The sequence below is a fragment of the Cibotium barometz genome, chromosome 2, assembly GCF_041138505.1.
Source record: "Cibotium barometz isolate CiBa-2024 chromosome 2, ASM4113850v1, whole genome shotgun sequence".
NCBI lineage: Eukaryota > Viridiplantae > Streptophyta > Polypodiopsida > Cyatheales > Cibotiaceae > Cibotium > Cibotium barometz.
Window position 1 is genome coordinate 32,325,237 of NC_141047.1, and position 14,845 is coordinate 32,340,081.

At 38.2% G+C, this 14,845-nt stretch overlaps 1 protein-coding gene across 1 annotated transcript in view; it reads left to right on the forward strand.

Moving 5' to 3' along the window:
* LOC147640950 (IRK-interacting protein-like) overlaps positions 1-617 on the forward strand; it is a 3,753-nt gene extending 3,136 nt beyond the window's left edge. The window contains exon 2 of the mRNA XM_086809305.1: positions 1-617. This exon is cut by the window's left edge and continues 1,247 nt beyond it. Coding sequence (XP_086665431.1) covers positions 1-592 — 592 coding nt within the window. The 3' untranslated portion in view covers positions 593-617.
* The last annotated feature ends 14,228 nt before the right edge of the window (positions 618-14,845 follow it).

The following is a 14,845-nucleotide window of genomic DNA, read 5'->3' on the forward strand; positions in this document are numbered from 1 at the left end:
CAGGGTATCCAAGAGTGTCAGGTATCACCTGGAGTCTCTGATCAACCAAGCCTTTTTTGAAGACTTTGAGAACATCAAGTTCCAGAGGAGCGGCACCAACTGCGTTCTTGACCCGAAGCAGAGACCCCAGGCATTCTACAAGACTTATCTGACCATCTCACAGATGGGTTGGAGCGAGCTGGTGAGCAAAGAGTCCAGTGCGTACAGTGAGAGCTTTGATGGGTTTTGTGATCAGAAGATGAACAGGGTGGAGGAGTTGTTGAATTGGGAAGGGAGATGGCCTGACGAGCTTGCAAGGTCGTTCTTCGTGGCTGCCAAGAGGGTTTGGCTTCTGCACCTGCTGGCATTCTCATTTGAGGACCCGGCCGTCATATTTAGAGTGGGCAGTGAAGCTTGCTTCGACTCCATGTACATGGAGGAGCTTCCTGTGGACCAGAGTGGAAAAATCAAGCAGTATAAGAGCAATATGAATGTAGTGGAGGCAGCTGCTCCTCAAATCAGAGCTATGGTGATGCCGGGTTTCTTCTTCAACAGCTATGAGGTTATCAAGTGCAAGGTGTTACTCTCAAGGCAACCGGCCACGCCCAGTTGAACTCTCTGGGCTGGCATGATGCTCTCTCTCTGGGCTGCCATGATGCTCTCTCTCTCTCTCTCTCTCTCTCTCTCTCTCTCTCTCTCTCTCTCTCACACACACACACACACACACACACACGCACGCACACACACACACACACAACCAAATATTGTCAACTACCTTCTTGTCATTGATCACTCTTCTTCTTTCTATCTGGCCATTGAACACTCTTCTTCTCTCTATGTTGCCACCATTAATCACTCGTCTTCTCTCTCTGTTGGTTTTAATGCACTTTACATGTCTTCGAATTTCTCCATCTTAGCCCAAGCTACAATAATTACAATCAAGCATAACGTGTACAGTCTCGTGAATTAATATAGCCCTATGAAACAACCTTCTCTTCATTGCAGCAGGTAGCTCTAGCTGGTTTAGCTATTTTCCCTCCTCTCTTGATCTGCATTTTGCTCATCTTTTAAGACTTTAATAACCTGCACAACTGCATAGGAAGTTGTGCTTAGATTAGCTGGTCTCTCCATTACCTCACCATCTTCTGTACAAGCTGGGAAAGATAATAATATTGGGTATTTAATTTTCTTCCAAAATCAATACATCATTGCCTCCTATCCCTTATGGATGGCCCAATCTCCGATGGTGTTCCTAAAGTCCCTTGTGGATTTGACTTTGCATCTAGTATGCCAAGTATTTGAAGCATCTCCCATGAATGCAAAATGTGAAATCTTATTGTGCACAAGATTTTGTATAACTTATGAGCCATCTCTTGCAATGCTAAACCCTTGCCTACTTACTTTTGTGTGTCATAGGACTCAACGTATCTTCTAACATCCAACATCCTTTATTGTTTTATTAGTTGGAGTTCACAAAGTGTTTACTTACTCTTGACTTGTGAGACAAAGTCTCTATGTTTGCACCCCATAGCTATCTCTTTTGAATTTTGAATAGGCGGTGTAAGGGAATGTAAGGGAATCGGGATGCATAAAAGCTACTCTCTAAATAGGTGGAAGTGTAAGGGAATCGGGATGCATAAAATCTACTCTCTAAATCCGTTATTTATGCATATTTACCATGTAACTTGCTTAAATTGGGTATATGTGTGTGTGTATTTATATGCATAAATACATACAAGCACCAATAATGCATATTTACCATTCTTTTTATTTGTTAGGATACAATGAGGTAGCACAAAAATGACGTGTGTTTCAAAAGTTTTACAAAAAAACAAATATAGTGTCTACTGAAAAGTACTCTACAGAAGACATATACCTAGTGTCTACTGAAAAGTACTCTTTATCATCACAAAAATGACATATGCCTCTCAAAAGGTCTACAAAAGATATACATCGTGTTCGCTGAAAAGTACTCGTCCCCATCCCCATCCTTTCAAACGGGCCCTATACAGTCAGTGCCTATTTATCATCCCTATTGTCTTCTCCTTCAACGAAATGACATATGCCTCTCAAAAGGTCTACAAAAGATATACATCGTGTCTGTTGAAAAGTACTCTTTATCATCCCCATCCCCATCCCCATCCTTTCAAACGGGCCCTATACGGTCAGTGCCTATTTATCATCCCTATTGTCTTCTCCTTCGTTGAAGGATGTCCTCCTCCTCTTCTTCGGCATTGGCGTCTCAAAAGGTCTACAAAAGATATACATCGTGTCTGCTGAAAAGTACTCTTATCATCCCCATCCCCATCCCCATCCTTTCAAACGGGCCCTATATGGTCAGTGCCTATTTATCATCCCTATTGTCTTCTCCTTCGTTGAAGGATGTCCTCCTCCTCTTCTTCGGCATTGGCCTATCAAGGAGGATTAGCAACCTGTCGGGGCTGAGAACTAATATTCATCAATCCATGTCCTCCTCTTCTTCATTGTGAAGGATATCCTCTTCTCCTTTGGCATCGGCCCATTGAGGAGGATTAGGGACCCCTCTCTATATACAAGTTATTGTCTAAACAATAGAGTAGAGTATTAGTAAGGAAAGTTGTTGTAATTAAACTTTGCTTACCCCAGAATCCTTAGCCCAACGTCATAGTCACACTCCTCTTCTCTTAACATCCTAGAAACTATCTTATACTAAAGAGACAAGACCGCACAAGTTAGGGGGGGGCAAATATGTGATGGTAAATGAGCTTACCAAGATGCTAGAGAACTTATCAAGTAAGCAAAGAACGAGCCCCAACAACTGCTACCAAGATGTGAGACAAATGAGTTATAGCTCCTTGCCTCTTTCTACTGCTTCCACTTGCCAAGATCCTCATTGGATATAATCCTCCAATCACGCTTGCTCATGCCAAGAGGCTTGTTCTTACCTTGCTTCTTGCAACCCCGCAAGTCTGTGCGGTGATGCATCCATTTGTTGTCAAATCAAAGATCTACATCTAACACTAGATATTCCATGGTAGAGCTGTTCAATAATATTTTTCTTAACAACCGAGAGCTCCTTCCAATGCATACAACCTCAATAATTTGATGCATTTGGTTTCATGATCCCTTTACCAACATCATTAAGGAGAACCGCTCCCCTAGTATCAGCATCATAAGGACGTAAATTAGGTGCATGCAGCACACAAGATGTACGAGGTGTGAGCAAGGGGATACCACTTGGGGTTCCTCGCCAGGTAAGGATGGAGAGATGGTTACTTTGCAAGGTAGATGGGAGGTCAAGGGAATACATGTTTGTAGGGTTGATAACACACATGTGTTTGGAGTTCATTCTGGGGTAAGATCCGAAGTGAATAATGGGTTTCATTGTAGGGTGAGATCCAGAGTGGATAATGGGTTTTGAGAACTCAAAGGCGGTGAACATTGTTGAGGACAAAATAGGTAATATTTCCTAAACATTTGGCATCTTTCACAAAGATTCTATCAAAAAGGTTCACTTTTTACCTCTTTTTGAAAAGTGGTCTACACATGCGTACACCACCACCAAAAATGATAATATTTTGGGAACTTTGCGTGTTTCTTACAAAATTGATAATATTTTAGACACTTTGCATATTTCTTACAAAAATTGAGATGACAAAAAAACTTGGTTTTGCTTACGTTTTGAGATTATTAAAAAAATCTAACAATAAGTTTTAAAAAACATGCCAAAATAGAGACATTGTTTATCATTGCCATCTTCAATCTAGAAAAGAAATTGATACAACTTTAAAAAGGGGCTATTTTCTAGACATACAGCTCATGGCATAGTTATGGTTTCTCATGATCACTGCTATATATACCATCCCCAGCACTAGTTGATGTGCATTTTCCTGAGAATGTAGACAAGACATCCTCTCCTTCACTATCTACAAATGCATTTTATTCTTCTATGTATAGACTTGAAGATTAGACTCCTTGGGTCTCCTACCATGTTAGCATGATTGAGGTTGTGCTATAAAGTGCAACTATAAAAAACTTTCAGTTTATATGAATATATTACAAAAGTATTATCTTGATATAATTATTATCTTAATTATTAAACCCTATCCTGGCTCTTGATGAGAGTAGTATTAAAATCCATTTTGAATCTCTTGAGTATCATAATTTACAAATTGATAATAAATACTTTTTTTGGAAGAGTTTGTTATGTAGAGATGAAATTTAAAATATCATGAATAAGCTTATATTTAAAACTTTTCTAATTCTAAAAAAAGTTACACACTCATTTTTAAAGAAAATGTGTCCTTGATGTGAGAAAAAATGTGTCCTTGATGTGAGAAAAAGGAGTTAAGATGGTAATTTTAGTTGTTAAATGAGTTTAAAAAGCATGAAAAAGCTTGCTTTAAGAAAAAAAGGTTTATACTTTTTGAAATACTTTTTGTTGATGTAAAATATCAGGTAGATTCGAATCTTGTTGGTTACTACACACGGTAAGGATCTTTTAGCTACAATATTTATGGCCAACTTAATATTACGGAGCAATAACTTTTCAGCTAAAAGTTGATGTTTTTCATCAACTTGATGCAAAACATCAACTTTTTGACTAAGAGTTGATGCTTTGTATCAAGTTTTTTTGCGAAACATCAACTTTTGACGAAACTTGATGTTTTGCATAAACTTCATGCAAAACATTGACTTTTTCACAAAAGATAAAGTTTGATGTTTTGTATCAACTTGATGCAAAACATCATCTTTTGTGAAAAAGTCAATGTTTTGCATGAAGTTTATGCAAAACTTCAACTTTTAGGCTAAAACTTGATGTTTTACGTCACATTGATGCAAAACCCATAAAACTTGATGTTTTGCACGTCAAGTTGATACAAAACATCAACTTACTTGATATTTTTCATCAAGTTTCAGATGCTCCAGAGAAGAAAGTTGGAGGATCAAAGATGGATTTTTACAAATGGCTTGATTTTGGGATTTTATCCATGTAGGCATACTCAAACCGCTTGTTCCATAAATTTTGAGTATCAACATGACCTTATTTCAGTGCAATTTGCAAACGTTACAAAATAATTTATACCTCATTTGTCGGTGCAATTTGCAGACGTTACAAAACGATTTATAACTCAATAAACGAGTTACAAATCACTCTGTAACGTGTGATATCGCACTGAAATAAGGTCATGTTAGTACTCAAATTTTGTGAATCAGGTTGTCTGAGTATGCCAACATGGATCCATGGAATCACAAAATCAAACTATTTATGAAAATCAACCTCCAATACTCTAACTTTCTTCTCTGGAGCATCTAAATCTTGATATGCAAAACATCAAGTTTTGTGGTAAAGTTCATGTTTTGCATCAACTTCGATGTGCTAAACATCAACTCTTAGCCTAAAAGTTGATGTTTTGCATCAACTTTGATGTAAAACATCAATTTTTAGAAGAAAAAAAAAAGACAACTATTGGGGATTTGTTTTTCTAATTTTGAAATATTTTTAGATTTTTATGAGAATTTTTTATGTTTATCACCAAAAAATCTATAAAAAATAATTCAAAATAGTAGATGGTAGATAATAAAATCTCAAAAAATTAGAAAAAATCCTATAAATCATAGAGAATTAAAGAAAAAATATGCCTTGGATCGGGTGTCATAGGTTTAAGGCTAAGGACCTGAAAAAGATATATGGTCACAACCTTTGACTGCAAATTTGGGAGGAGCTTATTAAAAAAAAACATTTGTCCATGTATCCATGTAACCTTTGTCTCATAAATAATATCACTACATAGTAGATGCCAAAGCTTCATGATAGCAGAAGAGCTAAATGAGGCAATCCATTGGTTTTAATCCATACGTGTAACACTCTATTGATTTGGAAGAGCATGAGTAGAGTGATTTGCTAGCCCTAAATTTTATTCTACAATTCAATTTTAAAGTTGAACAACTATAAGTAAATGTGCATGGTGGGATCGTCTATGTCGGGAGGGGGATGCATGTGAGCCTAGACTCTGCCATGTCTCTGTGTAGTATTATGCTCTCCAGTATAGGATACCTTGAAGCTACGGATCAAACATTAACATACACATACTATGAACTTTTGCCACCACCACATATCTACATAATATAGGCTACGATTTCTTCCTGCCACCATATACATATATTGCATATAACAAACATCTCCTTCATAAATGCCTACTTGGGTCAAAATTTACATCCATATGCTATATGATGTCTCCCTCCAAAATTGTCCTACCAAACATATATTTCAATTTTCTAATCTTTAAACATGCTTAGGTTTACTCAGAGTCTCCGTAGTTGGCATCTTCTACATATGTACGAATAGAAGTCTACCTTTGCATATATGATGTCTCCCTTAAAATTTACATCCATAGGCTATATGATGTCTCCCTCCAAAATTGTCCTACCAAAAAAATATTTCAATTTTCTACTCTTTTAACATACTTAGGTTTACTCAGAGTCTCCGTAGTTGCCATCTTCTACATATGTATGAATAGAAGTCTACCTTTGCACACCTATAAGCTAACCTCTTTAAACTCTTAGCATTGGTTATATATGACGCCCACTACTTGCTTATAATAAATAATAGATCAAATATGTCATGTAGGCCATCAAGGTAAGCATATAGTTAAGGCTTTGCTATTTTGGGTCTAGAAATAGACTCAAGAATAAATTTGTAGGATTTTTCATAAATTATGGAGCTTATAATGAAATGTATTCTAATATTTTTAAGTACTTGTCAAATAATTTGCATATTTATGCATAGTGGTCGAAGAATTTTTTCCAAGAAAGTCCATCAAAAAAGTGTTTCATTCATGAAAAATAATTTTTTTAAAAAATATTGATATTTCTTTAAGTTGTGTGGACTCCTTCTATGTTATTTGTAAGCCAAGTTTATTTTTATGTCACAACAGTACCAGTTTATAAATCTACGGAGGTCACACATGTTCTCAATCTTGAAAAAAGTATCAAAATTCATGTAATTTTTAAATATATACATAGAAATCTAGATGTGCTTTCAAAAACCTGTGTTTTTAAGCCATTCTTGAACTTTCACGCTGTGAGAGGAGCCTAGAGCACAAACCAAAAATGAAATATAGGAACATATAATATATATAAGGAGGATGACATGGATGTCTAAGTGGCCAAAAACAACATGGCGACACGAGTGGATAAGAGCAAGTTTAGAAAACCAAAATAGAAGGAGCATGGAAGAACAAGGGAGCCGACACAATTGTTCCAGAAGGCGGCGAGGCATCGACAGGAAAAAGGGGGTATCAAGATAATTTACAAGAGATAAACAAGTAGACGGGGAGGAGAAGCAAGAGGAGCAAGGGTGAGTGAAGTGTAAAGTATCTAGAGTGAAGAAACTAGCAGACAGAGGGACTTCTAGTTTTCGAAAGTTGTAGAGAAGGGAAGTGCAGTGCAGTTGAGGTGAAATTGGGTAAATAAAAGTAGAGAAGGTGCTAAGGTCCAAAGAATCAACCAGGAGATGTGTCCCTAGTGATTTCTGTGTGAGGAGACTCTGTTAGAGACATGGTTCTGTCCAAATTCATGTTCGATTGTTGCTACTATCAGTTTGAGTGCTGAATTGAGTCTGTTTAGGGAAGGCCTACTATTAGTTTGAGTGCTGAATTGAGTCTATTTAGGGAAGGCCTACAGTTTGTGATTGTAAATTCACTCTACTTTGAATAGTCCCTGAACCTACCTATGAAAAAACCCTAAGTTTTTTTAGTGTGTTCTTCTGACATTTTTGGACCCATTGTCTTTCTTAGGGGTGTTGAGATATTCTATCTTTGTTTTCGTGGTGAAGAAAGCCTAGTGTTCAAAGCTTGTATCTATGTCGTTCATTGATGAGAATTTGTGATTTGGAGCTTAGTTTGAGTTGTTTAAATTGTCTTTGTTGAGATAGAGCAACTATAAAGGTATGTATGACGACCTGAGAGAGTCAGAGCTGCCTCATAGTTGAAGCAATTAGCTTCTGTTGAGAGAATAGAGAATACAGTCAAATAGGGTCAAAAAAGTGTCAGCTCTACAGGAAGCTGCATGTGTAGAGGGTCAGCTGATGAGGTAAAAGGGTTTTTTGATCTTTTTAGATTCAAGGGAAGTTATTTTGAGTTGATATTGACAGTCAAAAACCTAATAGAAGTTAGACGGGTTTTGGAAAACTGGTCATTCTGGATCAGCTGGATGTCTATAGAGTTGTATCTTTGTGTGGTTTAAGTGTTTAGAGAGCTTAGAGGTGTTAGAGGACTCAGAGCTAAGAAAGTCTGCTCCAGTTGAGTCAACCGTCAACAATTAGCCACAATCAACTCAACGGTCAGATAAGTCAATAGTAAGTCAGTTGAGGACAACAAAATGCCTTTGGTATCTTTTCTTTATGAAATTAGGGAAGCCTAAGGGTTAGGAGGATTGAGCAGACATAAAAGAGGAAGTTCTTGATCCAGGTAAGGTTTTTGAGTTAGTTGGTTCTGCCTCCGAAAGCAGAATAGGTAACAGTCAAGACCATTTGGATTAATGTTGGCAAAGGTTCCACACAGGATAAGGGGATGTTTAGCGTAGTTCTAGGGTTGAGAGATTGAGGCTAGATGATGGACTAAGAGGACAAAAAGAGAGCAAGGAGAACGCATATCAGGATTGGATTTTGCCTTAGTCATCCGAGCCAGTATACAGGCAATTAGAGTCGACTAGTGTCAACAGAGCAAAGATGAACTGACAGGTTCTAAGAAGTTCAAGGTCAAGTGTATGCAGTTGGTTGTCATTAAAGGACAATCTAGAGGTCAAGTAGACATGTTTTTGTCTGAAATCTACTGTAGGCATCTGTTCTAAACTACGATTAGAATTTGATCATTTCTGAACCAGACTTCTGAGGTAGTTTTCAGTCAGTTTTGCTGTCACAGTAGGACGTTAGAAGAGGTTCAGCCAAATGTTTGATAAGTCCCTGGGGTTGTGACTGCAGGGTTAGCTAAACTTGGAGGAAAGTAGAGGATCCATGAGGACTCATTTTGGATTGGAGACAAAAGGAGGATTTCAAAGGAGATTTTCTATCATTTTTGTATCAATAGAGGTGAATTCAAGTCAGCAAAGGAGTGCTAACAAGTGCTATCGAGTTCTGAAAGCAAGGTTTTAAAGTGTATTGATGTTTTTTACGCGGGGTCATTAGCTAGTGTCTGATTCAAGAGATAGTCAATATCTGATCTGTCTGCATCAATTACGAGAGATTCAGGTCATCTCCTTGTCAGTTGGGGTTAACCAAGGCATTTAGGTTAAAGGGAGAGTTAGAGCCATAAGGAGGAAGATTAGGATGGATGACTTTCAACTGGGAGAAGGGGAACCCCCTTACAACCTTCTGTCAAATGTGAAGAATAAGAAGGCAGACATTACTTATGGTCAGGTTTTGCAGTTGAACTCAAGAATAAGAAGACAGTGGCATAAGCTGGCTAGTGTCAAGGTTAAGACACCTCAAACTAATGTAGTTTAACTGAGAAGAGTGTTTGACATTCTACCTATAGTAGATGTTTGTATTTAGGGCAAAAAAGTAAGCAAGGTGTATATAGATGGTGGAGCCCAAGTGTGTGTTATGATAGAGGAAGCAGTTCATGACAGGGGTTTAAAAGCGACAAGGAAATCCATATTCAGTGTTAAGATGGCCAACAGTTCTAAATTCAAATGCTTGGGTATAATTGAGGCCATGGAATTGAAGTAAGCAAGGTGTATATAGATGGTCGAGCCCAAGTGTGTGTTATGATAGAGGAAGCAGTTCATGACTTGGGTTTAAAAGCGACAGGGAAATCCATATTCAGTGTTAAGATGGCCAACAGTTCTAAATTCAAATGCTTGGGTATAATTGAGGCCATGGAATTGAATGTACTTGGGCATAAGGTAGTGATTGACATGCATGTAATGCCAACCGAGGTTGGGGCATATCCTATCATACTACGAAGGCCTGGCTTATTGCAATGAGGTCGAGACAAGACTGGTACATAGGGTGTATTGACTTGTTTGTTGACAGACCCAAGGGAAAAAGGATAAGGTGTGATCTAAAAACAGGTGAAATTTTGGAGATTGGAGAGAAGCTAGAAACAGAGTTCAACTTTAGTTGACAGTTATGTGACGACTATTCTATTGGTTCATTTGAGACAGATGGGGAATTAGAATTGGACCAAAGCTTGTTAGAGTTGGAGGCAGACATTTGTGGTGTGTAGATGACTAACCATTCAATAGAGTCAACTTGTGCTCAAGCTATGAAGCCAAATGTTCCAAAAGATGAATTGATGTAGATGCTAGCAAAGGATTTGACCAAAGAGGAAAAAGAGCAATATGAAGAACTATTGGACAGGTACCCCAAGTTGTTTACGAAGGATTATACTCAGATGAGGGGTACCACTAGTGTTGTTCATGAAATCAAGTTGAAGGAAGGTGCTAAGCCAGTAGTTCAAAAACTAAGGAGATTAGGAACAATACATAGATAGATTTTGGAGACAGAGGTTACCAAGCTGCCCAGTTGATGATGCTGAGTGGGTGTCTCCTAATGTAATTGTTCCTAAAAAGGGGAATAAATGGAGAATCTGTGTAGACTATAAACCACTGAATGCTGCTACCAAGAGACATCACTGCCCTCTTTCAAGATGAAATTCTAGACCAGGTAGCAGGGCATGAAAGGTACTCAGTATGTGATGGTTTTAGTGGATACTATCAGATTAGAATAGCCCCTGAGAATCAGAAGAAGCAGTGCAATTTCATTACTCCATGGGGAGTGTTTTGCTACAGAGTGATGCCTTTTAAATTTCTTAATGCATGTGCAAGTTTTTAGAGTTAGGTGGACAAGATCCTTGCCCCATATTTGGGAACTTTTTTGAGACTATTCATGGATGATTTTTGTGTATATAGCAACAAGCCACCACATATAGAGAAGCTTAATGTTGTCTTTAAATATCTTGATGATGAGACGAAGCTCATTTGAACCCAGCCAAATGCAAAATAGCAACAGGCCACCACATATAGAGAAGCTTAATGTTGTCTTTAAATATCTTGATGATGAGATGAAGCTCATTTGAACCCAGCCAAATGCAAAATAGCAAGGGCTAGAGTAGTGTTTTTTGTGTATATAGCAACAGGCCACCACATATAGAGAAGCTTAATGTTGTCTTTAAATATCTTGATGATGAGACGAAGCTCATTGCACCCAGCCAAATGCAAAATAGCAAGGGCTAGAGTAGTGTTTTTGGGACATGAAGTGAGTGAGAATGAAATAGCCCAAAAACCATCAAAGGTAGAGAATTTGTTGTAAACGGAAAGCCCCAAGTCAACTAAAGAATTGATGAGCTTTGTTCACTATCAAGATCTTTATGTATGCTAGCTAAGTTTATTTACCCTTTGCAAAAGGCTAGTCAACAGGATTTATTCAAGTGGAGTCAAGTAGAAGATGATGTTTTAAAAGCCTTAAGGATAAGCTATCTACCCTACTAGCAATAATGCCCCCAGATTGGAGTCAACCATTTTATCTAAGTCTCAGTGTTGGGAAACATGCAATAGGGGCAGTGTTGATGCAGAAAGGAACGAAGCAATCATATATGAGACCTATTTTTTACATCAGCAGGGCAAAGGGTGAGATTGAGAAGGCCTAGCATGATGTTGAGCTTGGTCTAGATTACAAGAAGTCCTACTTAATTTATCAACCTTTTTTGTGCTTACTTCTTGTAATCTTTTACCTCATGTGATGAAGTATCCTAGGGATAACCCAAAGGTATAGAAGTGGTTCATAGCATTGTAGGAGTTTGACATGAGCTTTATTAAGGAAAGACAGTGTGAGGGCCAATATGGAAGACATGTTAACCTACAAAGAGGTTCAGGTGGTTCCTGATCATAGGTTGCATGAAGAATTGTAGGATGTAGATGGGACTCTATACTTTGATGGGGCTTTTAAAAGAAGTCTGGGTAAGGGGGGTGCTGGGTTTGTTTTTGTGAGTAAACAAGGTAAAGAGCTATGGTCTGGAAGCCAAGAGATTCAAGTTAGAAGCAACAATGAGGCTGAATATAATAGCCTCAGTTTGGGTCTTGAGGAGTGCAGGTAGAGGAAGATTAAAAGATTGGTTATAAAGGGAGACCCTTTGCTAGTTATAAAGCAGGTACATGGTACTTGGGAAATTCACAATGATGAGATGAAGACCTGATTTTTCAAGGTGAGAAAGCTCCTAAATTGTTTCCATGCCTTTCAGATATGGCATGTATCTAGGCAAGACAACATGAGAGATCATGAGTTAGCAGAACATGTTTTCTCAAAGGATTTGCATGTTGTCACATTATATCAAGGTAGAGAAACCCTCTATGAGGAAGAGTAGGTCCTTTTGAACAAGTTTTTCCAGAAGAGAGCTAGAAACTTCAAAAAAAGGAGGGCACCTATCTCTCACAGAAGAGCTATGAAGTATGTTTTGATAGGAGACACATTGTATCATATAGGAGAGGTGATGGTATTTTGCAAAGGTATTTATACTAGGAGGAAATTCAAGATTGTCTGAAAGCTTGCCATGAAGAGGGATGTGGTGGCCACTATGGGGTTGACATTACAAAGAGGAAGGTATTGACATCAAAGCTTATGTGGCCAAGCATGAATAGAGACATCCACCATTGGTGTGGGAGCTCTCATGTATGCCAATCTTTTCAGAAGAAGATTCTAGTTCCTAAGCCCATGCATCACATTATGAGCTATGTGGCTTTTGAGAAGTGGGGAATAGATGTAATAGGGCCTCTTCTAGGAACTAGAAGTAGAAAGTTTTACATCATCACTGCAGTGGACGTTTAGGTAAACTAGCAATGCTACTGCACAACAGGTTTGTAGGTTTGTGTATGAAATGATTTGCTATAGGTTTTGTGTTCCTTTGAAACTTGCCAATGACCAAGGGAGGGAGTTCAGAGCTGATTTAGTCACGGATATGACCAAGAAATTGGGAATTAATGCAATGGACTGGTTGAAAGCTTTAATGGAGTTCTACAGAGGTTGTTATTAAAACTAGTGGAAGATCACCCCAGTGATTAGGATATGTACCTAAACAGATCAATATCGGCATCTAGGGTGTCTGAGAAGAATGCAACTGGGTATACCCCATATCACTTGGTGTATGGAGAAGACTATGTGTTGCCAGTGAATGTGATGCTGCCATCACTTGATTTTTTGTTACAACATAACATGACCCAAGAAGAGCAAGAGAAAAAGAGGTTGACCAGTTTATATTCTTTACTATTGGACAGAGAGGAAGCAATTAAATGGTATGAAATGGTCAGTCAGAAGAAGAGAATTGAAACTTTTAATGATAAGTTGGGAAGCAAAGACCTGAAGAAGGGAATGTTGGTCCTCAGATACAATAATGCTTTGGGTACTACATTTCAAACAAAATTCAAAGTCAGATGGGAGGGATATTTTATTATACATGAAGTTTTTCCTAATGGATCTTATTAGTTTGCAAGACTTGGGATGTCAGATGCATGCTAGTAGAGTGAATGGCCTGAGATTAAGGCCATATCATATCAGGGTTATGTGAAAGCAGAAAACAGAGTGTGAAACACTTGAAAGTGTTTCATTGCAAGGTTGGAGCAATATGTGAGAAGATCCTAGAGCTCAAAACAAACATGAAATATGGGAACATCTAATGTATATAAGGAGGATGACATGGATCCTAAGTGTGGCAAGAAAACAACGTGGCGAATGAGCAAATAAGAGCAAGTTTACAAAACCAAAATAGAAGGAGCATGGAAAAACAAGGGAGCCGGCGTAATTGTTCCAGAAGGCGGTGAGGTGGCAACAGGAAAAAAGCAGGTATCAAGATAATTTATAAGGGATAGACAAGTAGACGGGGAGGAGAAGCAAGGGAGAAAGGGTGAGTGAAGTGTGAAGTATCTACAGTGAAGGTACTTCTAGTTTTTGAAAGTTGCAGAAGTGAAGTGCAATGCAATTGAGGTGAAATTGGGTAAATCAGAGCAGAGAAGGCACTAAAGTCCAAAGAATCAGCTAGGAGATGTGTCCTCGATGATTTCTGTGAGGTGATTTTGTCCAAATTCATGTTCAATTGTTGTTGTTATCAATCAGCTAAGTGTTGAATTGAGTATGTTTAGGGAAGACCTACAATTTGTGATATTGTAGATCACTCTACTTTGAATAGTCCCTAGAACCTACCTATGAAAAACCCTAAGTTTTTAAGTGTTTTCTTCTTATATGTTTGGACTCATTGTCTGAGGGGTGCTGAGACAGTCTGTCTTTGTTTTCGTGAAGAAAGCCTAGTCTTCAAAGCTTGTATCTGTGTCGTGATTCATGAGAAGTCGTGATTTGGAGCTTGGTTTGAGTTGTTTAAATTATCGTTTTGTTAAGATAGAGCAACTATAAAGGTATGTCTGACGACCTGAGAGTCAGAGCTGTCTCATAGTTGAAGCAGTCATCTTGTGTTGAGAGAATACAGTCGAATAGGATCAGCTCTACTACAGGCAGCTGTGTGTCTAGAGGGTTAGCTAATGAGGTAAAAGGGTTGTTTTGATCTTTTGGATTCAAGGGAAATTATATTAAGTTGAGTCTGACAGTCAGAAGCCTGGCAACAGAAGTTAGAGACAGGTTTTGGAAAACTGGTCATTTTGGATTAGCTATGAGTTCATTTATGATCAGTTAGATGTCTATAGAGTTGTATCTTTGTGTGGTATAAGTGTTTTAAGGGTTTAGAGGTGTTAGAGGACTCAGAGCTAAGAAAGTCTGGTCCAATTGAGTCAGACAGCAATCAGCCAATTAGATTAGTCAATAGTAAGTCGGTTGAGGACAGCAAAATGCCTTTGGTATCATTTCTTTATGAAATTAGGGTAGCGTAAGGGTTAGGAGGATTTG